Here is a 22,486-nt window from a genome sequence, read left to right as displayed (position 1 = left end):
TGTGTGTGTGTGTGTGTGTGTGTGTGTGTGTGTGTGTGTGTGTGTGTGTGTGTGTGTGTGTGTGTGTGTGTGTGTGTGTGTGTGTGTGTGTGTGTGTGTGTGTGTGTGTGTGTGCGCGCGCGCGCGCGAGCACAGCGAGAGAGTCTGTGTGTGTCTCCTCTGCAGCATGCTGGCGTTGTGCCACGCTGTGAGCAGAATGGCTTCACCAATTCAGAAACACAGTTGTAGTGTTTTATTTCCCAGTTGCACTTTATTTCTTTGTACTGATATCACACACCTATGCACCCAAGTTTTATATGCTGTTACTTCATGTATGTGTATATACATACAGAGAGAAAGAAAGATATAAATATAAAAGGTGTAACTTTATAAGGTATACTGAGCAAATGATATATGAGCTACATGATATAATTTATACATATATTAATGATATATTTGTATACATATATAAGATATACTGAGCAAATATAATTCATCCTATTCTCATATTGTACACGTGTATCTTGCTCATTCTCTCTCTCTTTATTATTCTCACGTGGGATCATTTATCTTTCCTGCCACTTCCTCTCTCTCTCTAACACACACACACACACACACACACAGAGCCCATCCCATGCCCTCGTTTAGCTCTGTGGGCTCAGTGTAAATCTGTTAAGAGAGAGGGGCCGTGATTTAATGTGACACAAAGGACAAGTCGAGGTGAGGCGGAGCTGTTCACAAAACCACCAACATCTCGTGAAGTCTTGCTCAGTATCAGAGAGTGCGGCTTTCACCGTTATTTCGTTGAATGTGCGTGTACGTTTAACAGCTTAAATGATACCACTCTTGCTTTTACATAACACATGTACCTTATATCTTCAAATTCATTTAATGGTATTGTAGCTCAGTAGGTTTCGTAACTTAAATCCAGGAGGAGAAAGTGACGCCGGTGCGGGACAGCGCCTGCTTCATCACGCGAGAGCACAGCAGAACTCACTGCAGCGGCGGGACAGGTGCATGCACGCGCAATCCATAACACACACCGAAACTGAGCCTGGAGTGTGGACATACATACAATGACAGACGTGTGTTTGCTGGAACCGTGTTTGAGCGGGGGGCACTAATATAATCTGTGTTTTCTTCCTGAGGTGAGGCTACGTGGCTTTATACTGTCATTATGTTCTCACTGACACGCGCTTTTTTCGCTTCAACGTGATTTCGCAAGTTCTCAGAGAGACTTATTACGGGTGTCTTTATATTGTAGTATAAGTCTGCACTGAGGGGGTCTTAAGAGTGTTTAACGATGTAATGAGTGTTTTCTGGTGTTCCCACTGCGGATCTCTAGTGCTGGATTCAGTCCCGGGTGTTTTTCACTTCGCCACTGGAGCGAGAGCTTTTATTAGCTTTAATTAATCTGTACATTATTCTCAAGGTCTGATCAAAGCGCGAGGATCAAGCAGTTCCAGGGGTTTTGTAAGAGATTGTATTGTTCATTTTAAGCTAGGACATTTCTCTATCAATATACGCAACTAAACCAAACATTTTTATATAGGCCTATAATGATAAACATCTATAGTTCAAAACTAATTTGCATTTACATTGGGATCATTTTTGTGAATTCTGTTCTCCAAACTAAAATTCAGATATCATATTTTTGCCATTGTAGCTTTTACGTATGTAGGCTACATTACATTCAGACTGTCAATTAATGAAAATGGATTGAAATGTTGAACTGACGTGTTCTCTCAGGACAAGGGTATTTCATAATATGTCAGGGAATGTTGACACATTTATAATTTTTACTCATCGTTTTAAGTGTTCATGTTTACAATATTGGACATTCCATTTGCAGTTTTGCATTTTTATAAATTGTTTTCTTTCATAACTGTTTTACTGTATTCATTTCCTATTTATTCAATTTGTTTAGCTGAAAGGCCTGGTCAACATAATGTTTCATTGTGACAACCTAGTCCTAGACCATAAAAACTAAGACAACATGGCCCCAGCTGAACGTGTGTTCGGTGAACTGTTTCTGTTTCTGAACATCAAAATGTTCAATAGCTAGACAGCTAGCCTTGGCCAGGCCTCCCATATAAAAATAAGTGACTGTATTTATATATGGGAGAAGTATAATAGAATAGAATCTGTGAAAATTCTAAATTTGAATCGGCCCTCACTTTATTTTCAAACCTATTCTATTCAAATGCAATGTTACAATTTCATCTTTAAAAACAATGCACTGATCTTTCATACATCACATATAGGCCTAATGCATGGAATTATTATTATTATTTGGTTGAATCATGGTTAATATATACTATATATGATATACTATTTATATATTATAAAATATTATATTGCATACTTGGCCTCTATATACTTAATATACTTGGCCTATACAAGCTCAATCAACTTTTACAATGTGTAACTTTCTCTTCTCATCTCTTCTCTGATGATGTGTTTACTGGCGCGAGGGCGGCACAAGCTGTCACTCACAAACCACTACGATCCAATCAATTCCTGACGGACAAAATCAAGTCCCGCCCTTCTTTTTTTTTTTTTTCTTGTTTAAGAAGATGTTTACTTGGATGTACAACATAATATGGAAAAAAGACTATCCAACCATGGCGACTTTATGTTACCGGGTTGGCACTAAAGATTTTTTGAAAGAGAAATTTCATATATCTAGAATTTACGTTGTTATCTATTCAGCAGTAACTTGTTCAAGTGAAATGATTAAAGAATTTCTTTATTCCTGATCTGGATTGATGTTTTGCGGCATTGATGTAGTAAATGCCATATTTAAATTAACCCCACAGTTACATTCAAGCGTTTTGCCATTGTATTTTTGCTGACTAATGTGTCTGTGTGTTGTAGGTGTGCAGTCATGGTTCTTAAGGGGTTGATCGTGCTGATGCTGTTGCTTCAGTTCTCTGCAGAAAGCACAGCAGACGGAGTCAAACCCAAGAAGGCGAAAAAGGGCAAACAAGTCGTCTGTCCCTCGTAAGTCCCCCAGACAGTAACACACACTCTCATGCATACATATGTGTGCTGATCCCATAATCATTTAAGGTTGCCTTGTATGCAAGGATGTCAGTCATGAAGAATCACAGTGCTGTTAAGCAGAGTGAAAGACTGGCAATACATTTCAGAGCCTGCCAGTCTGAATGTTTCTGTTAGTACTGGTCCAGGACCAGCTGTGTCCTTATCAACACTCTCTATTACATACTAACAGATCCAGCTAAATTGGCCTCAGGCCATAGGCAGGGCCAGTGGTCCATTTCTGTATGACTAAGCATGAGTAATTGTCTCTGCTTTTTACTGTATTTTCTGATAGCAGACATTATTCCAGAGGAATGATGTGTTGAATAATAAATATTTCTTGAATCTGAGAGGGCTGTGATTTTTTTTTTTTTGCCGGGGCAAGTTACATCCTAGTATGACTGATGAGTGATGCACTGCCAGTATAATGTGAATGTGTCTGTTTTGACATTGCCAGTCAGTTATCAGCAGAGGACTTGGACAGAGTCCCAGCCAACTCGACCAGCAACATACTGAACCGCCTGCTGATGACCTATGATTCACGAATACGACCAAACTTCAAAGGTACTGAGATTTCAGAATACTATCTTGAAATACTTTCTCATAAAAATGTTTTATTTCATATTATCTTTGCCATAGTGAAGCAATAACCAAAATGACTCCCAAACATTTACAGACGAAAAAATAAGACAAAAATTAAAAAATGCAAATGAAAATGATCGGTAACACATTACAATAAGGTTCAATCAGTAAGAATGACTAATGACTAACTATAAATATGAAATAAAAATGAACTTCAGTTAATGCATTAGGTATGAACTAACAATGACAATTTTTGTAATGCCTTTATTAATATACTGTAGGTTAATATTCATTTCTACATACACAATATTTTTCTAATATATAAATATGAAATATTATTACATTTAAAATGTGTTAATATATTATGAATGAACATACATTTACAATAAGTAGTAAGTATATTTATGAATTAACCTAGCTGATAAATTCTGTAAAAAAAAAAAGTTTTTCATGATACCTAATGGATTAACTAATGTTAATGAATTGAAATTGATTGTAAAGTCAAGTCACCTTTATTTATATAGCACTTTATACAATATAGATTGTTTCAAAGCAGCTTTACAGTGATAAACAGCAAAAATAATGATTCAATGATGCAAACAGAATTCTAAATTTTTCTAAAACAATTTTTTTTTTAAAATATCCTGTTTTACTCTGAAATTCTTTTAGGTTCAGATCAGTGGTCTTTGATTTTATAGTAGTATTTTAGTCAAGCTTTTTGTTTTTGTGTCATACCCTGATTACCAAACCTCTCAGACCTCTAGCATGTTCATAAAGCAACTATAAAATTCAGTACTTGCATTTTTTTCTTCTCGAAAAGTCACAAATAACATAATGGATGACCTCATTGGAATGATAATTTAATCACAGTGTCAGAAAATGGCAAGAGTGTGTATTGTACAGAGTAATTGGAAATTCTCCTCCATCGTGCTGCTGAGCATCACAAGACCCTGTGGGATTAGAATGTGTCGTTCTGAACCCAGTAGGATAAGAATATGTCAGATTGAAACTGTTAGATCAATGGGCTTCTGCTACGGTTCCAAGTTCTTACATCCAACGAAGCACAGAATATTCTCATGTTTGAGAGTATTTGTTTTGCACTTTGGGGAATCTGAGAATAGCACACAGCTTTTATCCTACACACATGGTTGATGTCCATGATTATATTCCTATGAAAGAGTTGCTATCGTGTGTTTGCAGGTGTCCCAGTGGAGGATAAGGTGAACATCTTCATCAACAGCTTTGGGTCGATTCAAGAGACGACAATGGTTAGTATGTGTGTGTAATTTACTAGTTGGCTACTTTATATTCTATTCCATATTATTAATTTAGGCACACAGGATTGTTAAATGTTGTTCATTTGATTGATTTACAAAATATATTTGCCTCTATTGATGCTACATTGTACATTGTTTCATCTCCAGGATTACCGTATAAATATATTCCTGCGCCAGCGCTGGAATGACCCACGGCTGCGTTTGCCAGCTGATTTTAAGTCGGATGCATTGACCGTTGATCCAAAAATGTTCCAGTGCCTGTGGAAGCCAGATCTGTTTTTCGCCAATGAAAAAAATGCTAATTTCCACGACGTCACACAGGATAACATACTCCTGTTCATCTTCCGCAATGGAGACGTCCTCATAAGCATGAGGTAGGTCAAGGCCATAGTTATTGTTTTAATAATACAGTGGCAATATGATAATAAAAACAACAATGGTCAATATAGGGATGCTCCAATCGATCAGCCGCAGATCTGAATTTACCAAATGGATAACCACATTCTATGACTCAATCAGGAGTTACTAAATTTGGCCGATCTCACGAACCGATCGGAATTTGATGACGTAAAACCGCAAAAAGTTGCAAGTACAGATGAGGTTTTTGCGCCACGTTATGCTTTGTATCTTCATGAAACTTTAGTAAACTATAGTAAGTCACACATCTTTATTTAGAGCAGGTTTTCTCGATTCAAATGAGCCCAAACACAACATAACGATGTGCAGATGTTGAGAAAATCCTCACGGAGTGACATGATATGCTGCTTGGTTAAAGCTATAGGACATCCGGGATTGCGTCGCGATTATTTCCCAACTTCATTTGAAAGTTCAACCAATGAAAACTGGATCTCGAGTATGGTGGGTAGGGACGATGTGTCAAGACCAACCGGACACTTGTTTTACAGCTGGAGAACGCTTGGATTGGATCGATCTCTCTGATTGACAGGTCTTGATTACCATGCGGCATAGAAAAGGAGCGCACAGCTAAAAACAGCACTGGAAGATCATCAAAAACTAAACCAAACTTGATTTTATAATTTCTAATAGTCATCATGTCAAGCATGAATAATAACAGAAAAAGTCAATAATTTGCACCATTTTTTCTCAGGTTTCTCAGCAGTGTTGTGACATAAGAACCGCCAAACATGATCAAAATCTATTTTCCTTTCAATTTTAAATGTTTTCTTTCAAATGAGACCATGTACTTTATGATATCATCAGAATAACCAATTACCAACTATGTAATATAGGTCATTAGACCTTTCACACTGGCCAAGCAACAGTTTTTATTTATATAGCATTTTTATAGAACGTGTAATCACAGGTGTGCATTTATCACCACAGATTTATACCAGTCGGAACTATCTGATTTATTATAAAACTTAGGGGATGAACATAACATTGATCTTCAGCACTATTCTATTATTCATCACAACTCTATTTTTAATCAAATAAATACACCAACCCTTGGTGAGCAAAAGAGACTTAAAATAAACATTAAAAAATCGTATCGACCCCAAACTTTTGAATGGTAGTGTATTTTTTGTTGGTTTTATTCAATTTAAAAGTAAACCGGGCTTCCCATGCAATTTTAAAGCAGTCACCATCCTTGGAACTTTTTTTTTATCAAATGGTATCATTCAAATCTAATAATCATAGGTATATATTCAAATCTAATAATGTAATCTCTTTATGGTGTTTCAGAAAGTTTAGAGTTTCATGTCAAAGAACATCAGTGAGCCAATGTTTAATGCATTATTTACCAAATGGTTTGTAGCAGTTGGCCTACATTAGAATTAGGTCTAAACTATATTTGTAGTAGTTGTAAATATGTTGTATGTAGGATGATATAAGGATAAATAAGAAGAAAAACTGTTTAATACTGTTTATGTAATGGAACATAATGTTAAATCTGGCCCTGCAGTTTACTCATTTCACATATACTGTATGAAATGCTTATTGCACCTCTAGCAATGTGTTCTTTTCACATTTCCTTTGCTGAAAGATCTGTTGAAATCTGTTGAAAGTTTTCCAGTATATATTTTTCTTGCTGTTTTTTAGGTTCCATCGTGCTCTTTATTCTGCTCTGATCTTTAACCGCAGCATATTTAGATAGCAGAATGTTAGAAGCCATGGCTATTTGCTCAAGCTGAAAGAGTCTTTGTGGCAGATGAGAGAATATGCTACATCTTTGCTTTACCGTGTGTGTGTGTGTGTGTGTGTGTGTGTGTGTGTGTGTGTGTGTGTGTGTGTGTGTGAGAGAGAGAGACAGAGAGACAGAGAGAGAGCCTTGGGGTGAGAATCCCACCCAACAGCTTCCTTTACTTCCTTTACTCTCTCTCTCTCTCTCTCTCTCTCTCTCTCTCTCTCTCTCTCTCTCTCTCTCTCTCTCTCTCTCTCTCTCTCTCTCTCTCTCTCTCTCTCTCTCTCTCTCTCTCTCTCTCTCTCTCTCTCTCTCTCTCTCTCTCTCTCTCTCTCTCTCTCTCTCTCTCTCTCTCTCTCTCTCTCTCTCTCTCTCTCTCTCTCTCTCTCTCTCTCTCTCTCTCTCTCTCTCTCTCTCTCTCTCTCTCTCTCATCTGCTACTGCTGCTCCACATGTACCCAAGACTAATGAACCTTGCAATGTGTGTGTGTGTGTGTGTGTATCCTCTCTTCATACTCTCTCGCACACATACCGTCTGTTCTAAACTCTGGACAAACTGGCTGTGTATTTACGTAAATGCCCTTTTTTTTCAGGTTGTCTGTCACTCTGTCTTGCCCTCTGGATCTACAACTCTTTCCTATGGACACCCAGCTCTGCAAGATGCAGTTAGAGAGCTGTAAGTGAATTAAACACACACACACTGGTGCTCCTGCGTTACATTTTATTTTTATTTAAGAGATGGAAAGAAAGATGAGGATGAGGTAAAACAGCCATCTTATTGTGGTGTGTGTGTTTTTTTTTTTTGTGCGTACGTAGTTGGCTACACCACAAAGGACCTGGTGTTTATGTGGCAGTCTGGAGACCCTGTTCAGATGGATGAGATTGCTTTGCCACAGTTTGATGTAAAGCAAGAAGACATCAAGTATGGAAATTGCACAAAGTTCTACTCAGGAACAGGTATGGATTGACATAAAGATACATTCATATTTGCATACATATTAAAGGAGGGCAACAGAGAAAGAGGACATAGTGTTTAGAAAGGCAACAACTCAAGAACAGCACACACACACACACAAGTGAGAAATTGCTGAGTTCATTCCTCTTTTACACTCCTAATTCAGACTCAAATGAATCAATACCTCTGAGATCGGTAGCTTGGCTGAACGACCTCAGCATCAGAGCCAGAGTCTTACTATAGCATTAAACTCTTGGAATGATCACACTTCTTTTTTAATGAATGTTGTTGTTATGAAGTGTTTTTTTTTTTAAATGATAAATCTTGCATGCACCTTCTATTCTCTCTCTCTCTCTCTCTCTCTCTCATATATATATATATATAATACGTTATGTAAAGATGCTTTGAAATAATGTGTATTGTCAAAAGCACTATACAGAAATACATTGAACTTGACATTCGCCAAAAAGTGGCATGTTCAACCATAGCCCATTGTGCAAAATATTGTATCTGGCACTTTCCACAAACAGGTTACAAAGAGGGTCTGAAACTTTTTACATTTCCAAACAGTGAATAGGGGTGCTTAAAAAATTTAATCTTTCGAAAATTAAAAAAATTATTCATTACAAGTGGTAATGGATGCCAAACACAAAATCCAAGATGTTTCCAGTGCTTGAAATGTTAGTATTGCATATTGCACACTGTTTCACATACTATATCTAGTATATACTGTTCTGTGCAGTATATAGCAAACGGTATGCAAGTATTTGATTCTGAGCATAGCCAATCATTTGCTTTATTCACAAATCATATATATAGCTCTCTTAGTTTCTGCTGCACTCTGTGCCTGAGGCAGACTGGCAGAGATGTTAGTGATAATGATACTGTTAATGTTGCTATAGATTGTGCACAGCATGTTTGCCATGTAATGTGTGTAGTTATATCTTTGTGTGACAGTCTTGTATGAATACCATGCTTTAGCAGTTCAGGGTTTCCCAGCATTTTTTATTTAATGTTTGTACCCCCAACTCCTATCAGTAATCTATCAATACCAAAGCTGAAATGTGTTCCTTTTATCTCATTATACTGGATTTGAAATAAAAGGTACTTAGTGTTTCAAGTCTTTTTCACAGCCCTAATATACAGGTGAAACTCGAAAAATGTGAATATCGTGCAAAAGTTTTGATATTTCATGCCTTTATTTGTTATAATTTTGATGATTATGGCTTACAGCTTATGAAAACCCCAAATTCAAAATCTCAGAAAATTAGAATATTACATGAGATCAATAAAAAAAAGGATTTTACATACAGAAATGTCAGCCCTCTGAAAAGTATAATCATGCATATGTACTCAGTACTTGGTTTGGGCCCCTTTTGCATGAATTACTGCCTCATTGCGGCGTGGCATGGATGCTATCAGCCTGTGGCACTGCTGAGGTGTTATGGAAGACCAGGATGCTTCAATAGCGGCCTTCAGCTCTTCTGCATTGTTCTGTCTCATGTCTCACATCTTTCTCTTGGCAATGTCCCATAGATTCTCTATGGGGTTCAGGTCAGGCTAGTTTGCTTGCCAATCAAGCACAGTAATCCCATGGTCATTGAACCAGGTTTTGGTTCTTTTGGCAGTGTGGGCAGATACCAAGTCGTGCTGGAAAATGAAGTCAGCATCTCCATAAAGCTTGTCTGCTGAAGGAAGCATGAAGTGCTCTAAAATGTCCTGGTAGACGGCTGTGTTGACTCTGGACTTAATAAAGCACAGTGGACCAACACCAGCAGATGACATGGCTCCCCAAACCAACACAGACTGTGGAAACTTCACACTGGACTTCAAGCATCTTGGATTGTGTGCCTCTCCATTCTTCCTCCAGACTCTGCGACCTTGGTTTCCAAATGAGAATGAAAATTTGCACTCATCAGAAAAGAGGACTTTGGTCCACCGTGCTTTATTAAATCCAGAGTCAACACAGCCGTCTACCAGGACATTTTAGAGCACTTCAACACCTCAGCAGTGCCACAGGCTGATAGCATCCATGCCACACCGCAATGAGGCCGTAATTCATGCAAAAGGGGCCCAAACCAAGTACTGAGTACATATGCATGATTATACTTTTCAGAGGGCCGACATTTCTGTATTTAAAATCCTTTTTTTTTATTGATTTTATGTAATATTCTAATTTTCTGAGATTTTGAATTTGGGGTTTTCATAAGCTGTAAGCCATAATCATCAAAATTATAACAAATAAAGGCTTGAAATGTCTATGTAATATATTAGTTTCACCTTTTAAGTTGAATTCCTGAAATAAATGAACTTTTGCACGATATTCTAATTTTTCGAGTGTCACCTGTATTTTAGCTTATTTTTTAAAATTTGTTTTTTAAAATCTTTCCTTGAACCCCCTATAACCTGCTTAAGTACTCATTGAGGATGTTCCATGAATAGATAAATATTTGGGAATTGAAGAAAAAAGAATTGAAAAAGAGAGAGAGTTTCATCAGACTTTATGTGTGTGTGCGTACAGGAAAATATTAAACCTTTTTACATGGCTGTCTGGAATACTGGATTCTGATTAGTCAAATATTTTTCTATATAGACCACTAAACTATGTAGTTGTTTCTACATCCAGATGGACTAGTTTAATGTCTTTAACAGCACCCCACAATCTCTTTGTTCTCACACAGTTTAATTTCAACTCAAATCAAAACGTCATATACATTTATTTTATTTATTTGTAATGTTAAGTAGCCTTTAAAAAGAGGAATAGTGTATAGTCAGTTTGTCATTATTGCAAAATAAATCCTTTCAGGGTGATTTAAAAAAAAAAATAATTTGGAATAATAACCTGCTAATAATAACTACTGTACATAATCCCTTATTTATCCCCCCCCCCCCGCCTCCCGCCTCCCTCCCTTCATAAACACACATACTCACATTTGTAACTTTAACATAGTATAGCTTTAGAAGTATTGGAGTGTATTTCTCCCGTGGAAATCCATTACATAATACACTATTCACTTCTTATATAAGAAAACAGCATGAGTGTAACTTGCTAAGAACACACACAGTGACAGCAATACCTTCACACTTATATATACATTATCAAACACAGTTACAGCACAAAGAAGTCAATAAAAATAACATCTGTCTGGTCTTAATGATCTGGTCTTTTACGGTAATACAGTCACACTAAGCTCAAAGCTTGTGCTACTTCAGAAAAAAATATTTTTGTCAGTTTCATATTTTAATACTTTCACAGTGACAATGGTATCGCCACATGATGTACATGTCATTGGTTCATCCCTGCGTTTCTAAATGCACTGTTCTGTTCTAAATGCACTGATGATACTGCTTTAAAATGAACACTAAAAGCTTCTAAAAGTAATCAGGAGTGTCTGTGTTATCTATTACATATAGGTAATGAATGTTATAAGTAATGCTAATAAATAAGAGAAATCTGTCATAAATTATCCAACAACTTTGTTTATCTACATTCTGATCCTGTTGTAAACATAATCCATAATCCATTCCATTGCTAAAGTTTTTTCCACTGTGAATATTTTTTTTAGGTGACTATAAATGTTAAAAGAAAACGGTTAAGTTACTGTTGTAATCTCTATTCCCTGATGGAGGGAACGAGGCATGGGGTCGATGTGATGATACTAGGGGTCGCATTTGGGAGCCTCATACACTTCTGATACATCAGAAAAGGCCCATGAGAATTGGCAAGTGGAATTTGCATGCCATTCTCCCGTCGTACGGGTATAAAAAAGTGGCGTGCATCCACTCATTCAGGTTGTGCTGAGCAGCTGAGACAGGCCATTTCAGCGAGCAGTTCAGGGTTGTGACAGGAGGGACATCACGTCTCATTCCTTCCATCAGGGAATGGAGGTTACCACAGTAACTGTCATTCACTTCGATGTGGTGTCGATGTGATGACCCTAGGGGTCCCTATACTAAAAGCCACAACTACAGAACTGAGTCTCGAGAACTGGCGGTGGAGATGTTGGCAGGCTTTCATGTGCAGCTATGCTGTCTTGCAACCTTCCAGCACCTTAGGTCTCCCTATCAAGGGGACCTCCTTACCTCTTGGTAGAGGTTTGCTCCAGCCGCAGGCCCTCTTCTGCTTTTCAAAGAAAAAAATAAATAATAATAATAATGTATAATTTTATTTTTACGGCTGAGTACACATGGTTGTTTACGTTGGGGAAGTGTTCTCTTTTCTGCTGAGAAATTAACACTGTGGAAACCACATCCTACCTGAAGGAGGAGGTTAATATGTGAAAGTACATCCTAAGGACTCACCTGATGGGGAGTACTCCAGGGGAAGACCAAGGGTTCGCTGATAGGGAAACTGAACAGTGGAAGAATACATCATTTTGGGTCACCAGTAATGAACCACTACATACGGAGCACTAGCCAGATTACAAGGGTTCACCTAAAGCGCACACTGGGCACTGCAAAGACAGGGCTGGGTCTCCCTCGTCACGAGAAAGCGCTTGCAGGTTCACCACTTGGTCCCTGAAGGAAATAGAGGGAACTTTGGGCACGTAGCCTGGCCGGGGTCTCAGGACAACAGGAGACTATGCCAGGCCAAACTCTTGGCATGAATTGCTGATAGAGAGGACTTGCAGATCCCAGGTATGCAAATTGCCCACTTCCCTGAGAGGGGCAAGGGCAGCCTCTGTGACTTTCGTGAAGACACGAGGAGATAGGGACAACCCAAAAGGGAGGATCCTTTACTGATATGCCTGACCCTCGAAAGCAAACCGTAGGAACGTTCTGTGCTGAGGAAGGATTGAGACATGAAAGTATGCGTCCTTCAGGTCTATCGCCACAAACTAATCTTGATGCCAGACACGTCCACATGTGTTTCAGCATGAGCATCTTGAACGGGAGCCTGTGCAGGGCCCGATTCGGTACTTGCAGGTTTAAGATTTGTCGCAACCCACCGTCTTTCTTGGGTATGATGAAGTAAGGGCTGTAAACTCTTTCATCTTAGCTGGAGGGACAGGCTCTATCAGGTCCTTCTTTAAAAGGACTGCGATCTCTGCCCGCAGGAGTAGCGCACAATGCTGTACCTGGTGGACTGAATTGCATAGCCGAGTTGATATGTTGATAAGCCAACATGACGGTTAGGACAGCGCTAACCACACATTTAGACTCCGCACAAGAGGCACCAATGGAAAAACATCCGGGATACCCAAGGTGGGAGGCTCACGGCAAGGTGGAGCAGGTTCTGCCACATCAATAGGCCCAGCATCCCGAAGAAACCGTGGCGTATGGTGTAGTGGTGTAGCACCTACCTTGCTCCGGGGGCCCACAGTACAGGGGTTGGTGACAGCGGAGGAAGACAGGCTTTCTCGGCTCGTCACACTTACCTGTCTCTTTGCGCAGGCCCGTGGCAGCAGAACGCGGGAATGCAAGTGTTCGCAGCCACCAGGGTTCTAACGCAGATACTCGACGTATGGCCGTCACAAAGTCGATGGCCATAAACATCTGATATCAGGGGATGACCCAGGGAGAGAGGAAACTGTCCTTTGCTGACCAAGAAAGAGTCGCCTGGCATCGGGCAAAGAAAAATCTAAATTGAAAAAGTCTCCTCCCGTCCCATATTGAGCCACTCAAAATTACCGCAAGGGAAATTCCTTCACCGCAACAGCCCTACTAGAGATACACTATATGGGCAAAAGTATTGGGACACACCTCTTAATTTTTGATTTCAGGTGTTTCAATCAGACCCCCATTGCCACTGGTGTATTAAATCAAGCACCCAGCCATGCAGTCTGTATTTACAAAAATTTGTGAAAAAATGGGTTGTTCTGAAGAGCTCAGTGAATTCAAGCAAGATGGTATTGTGGATGCAACCTTTGCAATAAATCAGTTTTCATCTCTGCTATCACAGTCAACTGTAAGTGGTATTATGGGAAAGTGGAAGCATTTAGGAACGGCAGTGAACAGAGTGGGGTGACTGAGTGCTGAGGCACATGGTGGGTAAAAGTCACAAACACTCTACTGATTCCAAAGCTGAAGTGTTCAAAACATCCACTGGTGTTAATATCAGTACAAAAACTGTGCGGCAGGAGCTTCATGGAATAGATTTCCATGGCAGAGCAGCTGCATGCAAGCCTCACATCACAAGTACAATGCCAAGCATCGGATGGAGTTGTGTAAAGCACGCCACCACTGGACTCTGGAAAAGTATTCTGTGGATTGACGAATCACACTTCTCTGTTTGGCAGACTGATGGGCGAATCTGAGTTTGTCAGATACCAGGAGAAAGTTACATACCTGACTGCATTGTACCAACTGTAAAGTTTGATGGAGGATGGATAATGGTATGGGGCTGTTTTTCATGGGTTGGGCGAGGCCCCTTACTTCTAGTGAAGGGAAATCTTGATGCTTCAGCATACCAAGACATTTTGGACAATGCTATGCTATGCACAAAGCAAGGTCCATTAAAGGGGACCTATCATGCCTCTTTTCACAAGATGTAAAATAAGTCTCTGATGTCCCCAGAGTGTTTATGTGAAGGTTTAGCTCAAAATACCCAACAGATCATTTTTTACAGTATTTTTAAATTGTCACTTTTTGGGGCTGATAAAAACACAGTGTTTTAGTGTGTGCCCTTTAAATGCAAATGAGCTGCTGCTGCACGGCACAGGGGATGGAGCCTCACAAACTCACGCTCAGTCTCAGAACAATCTCATCTCACGGAATGATGATAATATCAAAACAGAAACTCTCAGTAACAGTGTTCATTCCGACCCGGAGTCGGACAATAATGCCTACAGAGTCAGAGAATATATGCTGTATGGAGATGGAACAGGTATAGTTTAGTTTAATTACAATTATAGCGTATTTGTCATCTGCTTGTATCCACTATTAATACAAGCCTGCTGTAGCGGACCCCGTCCCCAAAAATATACTGATGAATTTAATCACACAAGTACAAGTACATCACACAAAAGATGAAGCGTCAGTTTTACTCCAGAAAATCACCGTAAGAGCTGAGTAAACACAACGATATTTAGCGAATTTCGGTAGAGTTGAGGGAGCATTTTCTTTGAAAACAAAATCAGTCCACCTCTTCTGAGCCTTAGTGGCTGTCTCAGATTTTGGGAGTAAATAGAGAGAGCTATGTGGATTAATACATCCAGCCACACAACACCTACAACGCTTGGGAGACATTCTCGTCAGTGCAGCAATGGCGGATGTGTTCAACTCACTGTGAACTCGTGTCTGTCAACATTCGTGGGCGGGGCCTGTGGCTGTTGTGAAGTCATACCAGCCCCATGGCTGAAAACAGGTCATTTGGGAGACACTGCTTATGATTTATGGGGATTTAAAAAAAAGGAGTAAGTGGATTTTTTCACTATAGGGTGGTTGTGTACACACACTGCCAACACACATTTATGTCCAAACACCATGCAAAAGTGAATTTTGCATAATAGGTCCCCTTTAAGACATGGTTGGATGAGTTTGGTGTGGATGAACTTGACTGGCCTGCAGAGAGCCCTGACCTCAACCCCATCAAATACCTCTGGGATGAACTGTTATGGAGATTGCAAGCCAGGCCTTCTCGTCCAACATCAGTGCCTGAGCTCACAAATGCCATACTGAGAAATGTGTAAAGGAGTCAAAACAGCGGCGGTATCCCTACCCCTTTTAAAGAAAAGTCTTAGGACTAAGAAACTGATGGTTTGCTCAAGGCTGTTGATCTGCTGAATTTCAAACAATGCTATAACTTATTGCTTTCCTGTATTCTGCTTCAGCTCTCTTTCTATTGTTTAACTGTATGCATGTATGTGTGTGTGTATTAAATTAGTCTACTCTACATGTTTAGTCTAGTTAATAAAGTCTTGTTCATGTCACATGTAAAGTTGTTTGTGTTTCAAGCTCATATACTGGAGTCCCTAATCATGCAGATTTTGGCTGCATGCTCTGAGTAGTACTGTACAGTAAGAAAGTTATTTCCCTTGCTCCAGAAAACATTTTTAGAATTAATAAATAATTAATACTAAGAGTTCTTTGGACAAACAGGTTAGTTGATTGTGGTATTAATTCTGCTACATCAAGTTAATACTATTAACTGATCCAAAAACTTTCAAAGCAAAAACGCAAGATGCTGCCATTGGAATGAGGGAAAAACACAAGGTCTCGAGACACGTTTTTTTAGAAGTTGAACTTATTTTAACTTGAGCGCCACGTTTTTAGAATGCTGTGTCTTGCGCGAGACGCAGCAAAAGACGCGAGCGCAATGGTTGAACACGTCCGTCTAGCATTTTTACATAGAAAAGCAATTTAAATAAAGTAGCACAGAGGAATGGAAAAACGATTCAGTGTGAACGGCCCCTGATGCCAATGAATGCTTTAATCAAGATCACTATATTTCGTTTTTCACAGATATCTGCGTGAACATGCATAAGTGTCAAATGAGTTCTGAGACATGCTGGTCCTCAACCAGCGTAGTCACGTCACTAACTCCATGCGAGATTGGCTTTTGAAATAGCCTAAATTAATTTCTCAAAGTCAAAAAAACATATTCGACAATATATATAAACAAAATAGTCTTTAGAGTAATTTTATGAATAAAGATGAAAAATTAAAAGGTGTGTCATCTTAAATTCCAGCAATGTGGTGAAACGGCTGAAGCAGCTCCCTTAGCACCTCCAGTTCACGCGGTCATATGCCCAATGATCATTAAAGTTGCTGTATATTATTCATCGTCATTGTTTATCATCATATACTTACAATAACACAGTTACACCACAAACAAGACAATAAAAACATCTGTCTGGTGTTAATAATCTCTTTAACTATTTTACTCTTAGCTCAAAGCTTGTGCTACTTCAGAAAAATCATATTTTTCATAGTTTCATATTTTTATATTTTCACAGTGATGATACTATCACCACATGATGTAAAAGTCAGCGATTCAGCCCTGTGTTTCTAAATGCACTGTTCTGTTCTTCATTTGTATGACTGATGATACTGCTTTAAATTGAAAACTAGAGATTGTGCTTCTAAGAGTAATCAGGAGTGTCTGTGTTATCTATTACATAGGTAATGGATGTCTTTAGTAATGCTAATAAATCAGAGCAATCTGTCAAATGTTATTCTACAACTTTATCTGCATTCTGATCCTGTTGTAAACATAATTCATTTGAACTCACTGCACATTCGCTAAAGTTTCTTCCACTGTGAATATTTTTTGAGGTGACTATAAAGGTTAAAAGAAAATAACACGACAACATTGGGAAGAGCTTTTGACAACATTCTGGATAGTGTATCCATGTGGTGGTCAATTCATGTTCCAACTTCAGTGTGTTGAGAAGTGCACCTGGCAAAATTCCTATTGAATTGTGGCCCGCACAGAGCCCTGACCTCGACCCCATCTGAACCTTTGGGATGAACTGGAACAGAGATTGCAAGCCAGGCCTTCTCATCCAACATCAGTGCCTCACCTCACAAATGCTATACTGGATTAATGGGCAACAATTCTCACAGAAACACTCCAAAATCTTGCAGAAAGCCTTCCCAGAAGAGTGGAAGCTGTTATAGCTGCAAAGGGGGACCAACTCCATATTAATGTCTATGTATTTAGAATACGATGTCATTACAATCCCTATTGTTGTAATGCTCAGATGTCCCAATACTTTTGTCCATATGCCCAATGATCACTAAAGTTGCTGTATATTATTCATCATCATTATTTATCATCATATACTTATAACTTATAATTATAATAATATAAATTAAATAACAAAGACATAAGACAAAAGAACATAAATATGTATGACTATACAGTATGCACAGTATTTTCATGTGAAAATAATTGAATGTCAGGCATTTCTGGGAAAAATCTTGGCCTTAATGAGTTAATTTCTGTTCCATTTCATGTGGGGAATTAGGCTCCTCTGATTAATTCAGTGTGATTTTTTTTTTGTCATTCTTTTGTTTTTGTTGTAGTTTATTTAATGGTTTTTTGACAGATGTTCAGTGTTCAACAGAGATTTCACAGTGATCCCAGGAGAATCTGCAAATGGTTGCACACAAACACACAGCACTGACACATGAGCACTGAAATAAGAATGTGTATCAATTGAATCAATAATTTGGTGAAGTGTATCAGAATGATTAAACTATGGGCAACTTCTGGCCCTGTAGACTTTTAGAAAACACATGTTTCAAACTCACTATTTTTTTTTTTTTTTTCTAAACTAGAAAAAAATTAATTTCCACAACATTCACACAAAATTATGTTTTTTTTTTTTTTTAATTTTGAGGTGGAAATGACAGAGATGGAAATATTTTTGGAATTATACGACTTTTATCTTACTGTAAGGCTAATTTCATAGCCAGTATTTAATTCATCCTAAAGACAGAATTGAGTATTTGTACACTTTTTTAATATTTTGTCAAATGACATCTTGATTGGAAATACATGCAATAAAAATATTCTGTTCACATTTTACACTTACAGTGCCTTGAATTTTCTTAACATATATTACGTGTCTTATATTTCATCTTAAGCTCCTCACTGTCACTGCTGTCTCTTGGGTAACCAAGTACAATGGTTTGTTTATATCACTCTTTGTCTTTGTTAAGATTATTAATGTAATGTTTTTATGAGGATTTTTATATTCTGGGACGAGGATAAAACAATAAAACCTTTACATAGAAAGCATCTTGTTGCAAAGTAAATTCTGAAGATATGGTGCAACGTTTTCAAGAACTTCATATAATTGTATGCATCTCTCTTGTTTCCCCTCTCAAAATGTATAGGTTATTATACATGTGTAGAGGTCATCTTCACTCTGAGGAGGCAGGTGGGCTTTTACTTGATGGGGGTTTATGCTCCCACCCTGCTCATTGTCGTCCTATCATGGCTGTCCTTCTGGATCAACCCAGACGCCAGTGCAGCCCGAGTCCCCTTAGGTGAGTCAGCCTTCAAATGGAGCTGATATTGTTGTGTTGTGTTCGATGACCCATATCAGAGATGCTATTCTTCATACCATTGACCATTTAATGATTTTATAAGCCATGGGGTTTTATGTGACCATGGTGATCAGCTCTGCAGGCTTTGGTAATAGCAATTCCTAATAATTAAATGTTTTTGAAAGAAGTCACTTATGCTCACAAAAATACAGTAAAACACATTACATTTTAAAACAGTTTTCTATTTTAATATATTTTAAAATGTAATTTATTCCTGTAATGGCAAGGCTGAAATTTCAGCATCATTACTCCAGTCATCAGTGTCACATGATCCTTCAGAAATCATTCTTTTATGCTGATTTGCTGCTCAAGAAACATTTCTTATTATTATCATCAATGCTGAAAACAGTTGTGTTGCTTAATATTTCTGAAAATCATAAAACATTTTGGTAGCACTTTATTTTACATCCCTGTTCCCTATGTATATGCTATGTACTTCTTATAGTTATTACAATAACTGGGTAATAACTACGTACTAACCGTGAACCTACCCTTAAACCTAACCTTAACCCATGTAGTTACCTTATATTAACCAGTACTTTCAGGTAAGTACACTGTAAGTGCATGTACTGTAAAATAAAGTGCAACCAACATTTTTTCCCAGGAATCTTTGATGAATAGAAAGTTCAAAAGAATAGCATTTATTTGAAATAGATTTTTTATGTAACAATGTTAAAGTCTTTACTGTCAATCTTTTGCTATGTTTTCATTACAATTAAATCAATTCTTGCCGAATAAAAGTATTCATTTCTTACTTGAAAGGTATCCAGTGGACGAATTGTAAAAATCTTTAGGGGGGATGGTGAGGTCAAAGGGGGGAGCTAACTGTACGCAATGATTACAAAATTAGTCTAATTTTTTAAAGCATTTTTATTGAACAAAAAATAAGCTTTATTAAATAAACTGGGAACCATAAAAACAAAACATGCGTTTAATTGCAGTTGTCGAAACAATCTTGAATTAAACACACTAAATCACAATATTTTCCACAATGATTCATAGCCATGAACTTGTTTCACAAATTTAAAAAAAATGTTTGCACTGGGAACTTCATCCGTCAGTCATTCCCATGATTACCCGAAATCCAATCCGTTTTTCCTCTCTCATCTCTCCATATTCCTCCTCTCATAGGCTCCACCTCTCCTTCATTCCTTTCTCTCATTTGTTCATCTGTCCATTCCAGGGATGGCTGTCAATTCCAGGTCAGTTTTAAAATTAAAGCGTTTTATTAAAGGAAACTCAAGATATCTGCTCAAGATCAGGGCACAGTGAAGTTATTTATGAATGCAACTACATGAGAAATTTGTCTTTCTTTTTCCCCCATCTTTCTCTCTTTAGGTATTCTGTCTGTTCTGTCGCTCTCGTCTGAGTGTACATCTCTAGCATCTGAACTTCCTAAGGTCTCCTATGTGAAAGCCATTGATATCTGGATGATTGCCTGTTTGCTGTATGGTTTTGGCTCTCTTGTGGAGTACGCTGTGGTTCAGGTGTGTATGCACATGTCTGCTGTTGTCTTGCATTGAAACACTGCAGAACTACAGATTTAACAGCTGCTTCAGCACACTTATAAGGGTGTTTCACACTTTGGGCCCTGTGGACTAAACTTGCTTAAAATAAACTTGCTTAAAATACACATTTCACACTCTCACTAGTTTATTTTTCTGCTAACAGTACCCAACAGTGGACAAACATGCATCACAAGAGAATTCTGTCTTTTTTTGTCATTCATTTTTTCCTGAACATGAACATTTTCATCACATTAGATTTTCATTTCAGCCTCGTTTAAATTATGTATTTTAATAACGTTCTGTGGTGAGAATGACACTGAATTTTATAGTAAAATGACAGACTATTTTGTCTTGCTAAGGTAGATTTTAGAGGTAGCATTATATGTACCCTAAAAACACATAATTAAAATGCTGTTTTAATACTGTTTGCATAATTTCACAAATTTACAGATTTAATAAATATTGTTTAATACATTAATAAATATGTAGAAAATTTCTGTAGTCTAATTGACAATATTTGTATTTGAAATTTGGAAGAAATGTTGTCACTTGTTTATAGAATAAAACAAAAAAATTATTTTACCCAAACACATAAATCTTAAATCCAGAAAAACTGCTAATTTTAAGAATGGTTTCTTAATTTTTATCCAGAGCATGATTTGATATTTATTTCACATGAGTTTGTACAACTTCAGGCATCAGACATATATATATCAATATATATATATATATATATATATATATATATATATATACCTTTATATTTATATCTCATATCTGTATTTGTTTGTGTATGTATTTATCCCTTATTCAGCAATATGAGTGAATATTATGTTTAATGATGTTCAGTACCATGGACAGCACCTTTCAAAACAGTATGTGTTGTTTATGTGCAAGTTGTTATTTGCACAACAGATCTGTTATGTTGGATCTGTTTGTATGAGATTTCCAGTCTTTCTGCTGAGGCAAACCTCTATCACTAAAAGCAGTAAACCAGAAGAGGTTGTACAGTACAGTGAATTTACCACAGAAAAGGAGTGTTCTAAGACATGACACAAAGTCCAAATCAACGCAAGGAATGACCTTTTCTGTTTTATTTTTTTTTTAATTAAAAACAGTAATAATGATAGAAGAGACCAATGTTTTCAACATTTATTTATTTATAATAATAGTTTATATATTTTATATAGTTCTTGTAGGCTAATATTGATTAGTAGTTTGCCACTTAAAGGAACACTCCACCGTTTTTTGAAATAGGGCTTATTCACTTTCTTTCCTACATTTAGATAGGTGGGCAAATGCATTTTTGTCTCAGTGCATGCATTGTTTTAGTTTGACAGGGTCGGCGCTAGCTTAGCTTAGCATAATGAATGGAATCCTTTGTTGCCAGCTAGCATGTCCTGAGTAAAAGTGATATAAAAAACCCACCTAATTACTTCTTGTGGCCTGCGTATTCACAACAAGTACAAATAGTCATGCAGATTAACACTAGGCGATTTCCTAGGCAGATATTGACTTATATATTAAGGACTAAATTAGGGGGAAGCACAGGCAAAGCACTGCTACTTGGGCACTACTATCTATGCGCCCAAGTAGCAGTGCTTCGCCTGTGCTTCCCCCTAATATAGTCCCAAGTCAATATCTGCATAGGAAATTGCCTTGTTGTGAATACGCAGGCCACAAGAAGTAATTAGGTGGGGGTTTTTTTTATTTTTTATCACTCTTACTCAGGACATGCTAGCTGGCAACAAAGGATTCCATTCATTATGCTAAGCTAAGCTAGCGCAGACCCTGTCAAACTAAAACAATGCATGCACTGAGACAAAAATGCATTTGCCCACCTATCTAAATGTAGGAAAGAAGGTGAATAAGCCCTATTTCAAAAAACGGTGGAGTGATACTTTAAACGATTGCTTTCTGCTTATGTAGCAATATACTGATGTTTTCTCACTCCAAGAAGAAGTTTTATTTAAATAGTGCCTTTCCGTAGCTCAAGGTCACTT

At 37.8% G+C, this 22,486-nt stretch overlaps 1 protein-coding gene across 2 annotated transcripts; it reads left to right on the top strand.

Annotated features, from left to right (window-relative positions):
• The first annotated feature begins 930 nt into the window (after positions 1–930).
• On the top strand, positions 931–20,600 carry LOC308688019 (glycine receptor subunit beta-like). Of its 2 annotated transcripts, XM_081360839.1 has the most exons (10): positions 931–1,127; positions 2,857–2,982; positions 3,479–3,585; positions 4,804–4,871; positions 5,028–5,254; positions 7,616–7,698; positions 7,839–7,979; positions 18,763–18,915; positions 20,107–20,177; positions 20,314–20,600. In XM_081360839.1, the coding sequence occupies exons 2-10, from the start codon at positions 2,867–2,869 to the stop codon at positions 20,356–20,358; spliced, it is 1,011 nt and encodes a 336-aa protein (XP_081216965.1). In that variant the 5' UTR covers positions 931–1,127; positions 2,857–2,866; the 3' UTR covers positions 20,359–20,600. The 2 variants fall into 2 exon arrangements, with proteins under 2 accessions (XP_081216965.1, XP_081216966.1); XM_081360840.1 differs by lacking the exons at positions 18,763–18,915; positions 20,107–20,177; positions 20,314–20,600 and adding an exon at positions 8,144–8,315.
• The last annotated feature ends 1,886 nt before the right edge of the window (positions 20,601–22,486 follow it).

The sequence above is a fragment of the Scardinius erythrophthalmus genome, assembly GCF_964197995.2.
Source record: "Scardinius erythrophthalmus genome assembly, chromosome: 3".
NCBI classification, from domain to species: Eukaryota; Metazoa; Chordata; class Actinopteri; order Cypriniformes; family Leuciscidae; genus Scardinius; species Scardinius erythrophthalmus.
The sequence above is the reverse complement of the archived record's forward strand: the minus strand, read 5'-3'. Positions and strand labels throughout refer to the sequence as shown.